Raw genomic sequence first — 2675 nt, 5'->3', positions numbered from 1 at the left:
TCTCCGAGATAAGCCCAAATTAAATTTATCATTAGTATTTTAATATTAGTAAAAACTTCTAAAAACTTTTGGATTTAATGTGAAATTTTTCGTTTCACTTTATGAAAATTGATTCCTAATATTCTTCGTTTATCTTTAACAGTTTTATAAAGTTTGCTAATTATTCAATTTTGAATAAAGAACTAAGCCAAACTTTTAATGAAATTTTACAAGAATTTGACGTTAATTATATTATATTTTTTAAATTATAAATTAAGGAACAATTTCTAAAATTGAAATTTTAGAAGTTTTATTCTAATTTTTGCTTATGGAAAAATTACAGGACTATTAAAAAATATTTCACGAAATATTTTAAAAATTCAATTCAAGTCTATTATTATTAATAAATTTTTTCTGCTTATTTTCAGCTGAAAATCCAGATAATGGGATGCCTCGTCGACTCCGTACAGCCTACACTAATACTCAGTTATTGGAACTGGAGAAAGAATTCCATTTCAACAAATATCTGTGCCGTCCCCGTCGCATTGAAATTGCTGCATCTTTGGATTTGACAGAACGCCAAGTAAAGGTGTGGTTTCAGAATAGAAGAATGAAACATAAACGACAATCTATGATGAATAAAAACGGTGAAGATAAAAGTGACAATGAGAGTAATGAAGCGGCGACAGAAGGAACGGGTGACCAGTCTTCCGAAATCAAAGACGTAGCTGATGAACGTTCAAGGACTCCAACAATCCAAACCGATAGTCCTCGAACAGAAGGTTCTCGAGACCAAAAAATTGGGATTGTTAATAACGAAGACAGTATCGGAGGAAGATCTTCGGTGAATTCTTTGGAAGGGGGTGGTTTGTTAAGTTCTTCGGATACAGAAACACATCGCCCTTCACCAACTGTTTCTCGTCCTAATCCCTGTGAAAGAGGTGCAAGTCCTTGTGAAGTAGCGAAGTCTCCAGAAACCACTACAACACAATATAGGTCACATACTCATTACACGGCTAGACAAAAGAACCCAACTGTGAACGGTAATACAAGAAATCAGTGTCATTACGGCACTCCACCGCCTGGAGGTTTAGCGAACAAAACCTGCAATGTAGACCCTGTATATTGCCGCCAGGTTACTAATGCAGCCTCTGCAACCACCTGGCAACTACCTCCCTCACATCCTTCTGCCATGCCGCCCACTGTAAATTCTCATCGGCCACATTTACGTCATTTTTCGGAAACTCCTTATTCGACCGATTCCATGACACCGAATGCCATCAACGGCTATCCGCAATTAACGCAAAGAGGTACTTCACCTAATGTATGTCCTCCGTTTTGTTACAGGACACCTCCTCCACCTCAACATCAACAACATCAAACACACCATACGATGGCCGAAGGTTATTGTAATCCCATTCCACCTCAAAACGGTACTTATCGTCCAACGAGACCGGGAATGTATTTTACACCGAGCAACGAGCAGAACCACCGGATTCAATCTAACGGATGCATACAATCTCATTCTTGCCCTCCTCAGGGTCCTCCTACTATATCACCCTCTCGCAACCCTATGGAAGACGATTATACTGTTCATAATTCACAAAGGACAATGGTACCGTCAAGACAGTACGGTTATCCTAATACTATTGACCAATCTGTTTCTCCACACTTCATGAACGACTACAGAGGACCAGATCCTATATCCGATTATTCTTCAGACAGGGCATGCTATAATGGTTACGAGAATAATGAGCAACAACAACAATATATGAATAACGGATATAATTATACAAATTATAATGAAACAGACGAATCGATGCTTTCTCCCTCCAATAGCGGAGCTGTATATTATGATTTGAATGGGTGTAGAACAACTGATTACAAAAGTAATGATACTTATAACGATCCATCAAGAAATGGTCAACAACAAGATTCTTCGAATATACAAACATTTGATAACAGTCCGGGCCATCAAGAACATTACAACATTCAGCAATGCACAACTACAGATTCCGAACTTACTTATAACACCAATGATGGTTATGGAGGTTATTACGATGGAGGAGCTAATAGTGGGAGCGATTTCAACTTTCTTACATTGGCAAATGAATATTCCTCCACACCAGAATATTATCAATTAAGCTGATTAGAGAATTGCTATTGAAAGATGTCCTAAGTGCAATATACGAAAGAAACTGTTTAATGTCAACGTAAATAGATCATAGAGATAAAAAATTTCAGTAAGCTAAATTTCAGTTCTATAATATACAATCTCCTTTCTTTTGGCTTTTAAGTTTTTGCTTATTGTTTATGTTAATGTGTCTGGTGTCGCTTTGTCCCTGTTATGAGAATTAGAACGCGTAAACCTATTTCAAAAAGTTGAAAATATTTCATTCAATTATAAATAAATTAATAAAATTAAATTATTTAAATGAGAAGTAACTAAATAAATTTATAATTTAAAAAAGTATTTAAAAATCAAAACTTTTAATAATTTAAGATGATTTTAATACCAATACTACACACAAAAAATTCAAGATACGTTGTTATTAAATACTTTTAAGTATTTAAAAACACTTAAAGAAAACTTTTTGAAATAGGTTTATTTTCAATTATTTCCTTACAATAGATTCTAACGAAATATAGGGGCACCGCGAATCAGGTGAACATTTCTGAATGACTATTATAGAACT

General features: G+C 35.0%; 1 protein-coding gene across 1 annotated transcript; it reads left to right on the top strand.

Annotated features, from left to right (window-relative positions):
* Positions 1-339: 339 nt before the first annotated feature.
* LOC111623959 lies at positions 340-2415 on the top strand. Its single transcript, XM_023366701.1, has one exon. It carries the CDS (start codon positions 428-430, stop codon positions 2126-2128), a length of 1701 nt encoding a protein of 566 aa, XP_023222469.1. The 5' UTR covers positions 340-427; the 3' UTR covers positions 2129-2415.
* Positions 2416-2675: the final 260 nt, after the last annotated feature.

The sequence above is a fragment of the Centruroides sculpturatus genome, unplaced genomic scaffold, assembly GCF_000671375.1.
Source record: "Centruroides sculpturatus isolate CEXI.00-Female unplaced genomic scaffold, Cexi_2.0 scaffold401, whole genome shotgun sequence".
In the NCBI taxonomy this organism is placed as follows: Eukaryota; Metazoa; Arthropoda; class Arachnida; order Scorpiones; family Buthidae; genus Centruroides; species Centruroides sculpturatus.
The sequence above is the reverse complement of the archived record's forward strand: the minus strand, read 5'-3'. Positions and strand labels throughout refer to the sequence as shown.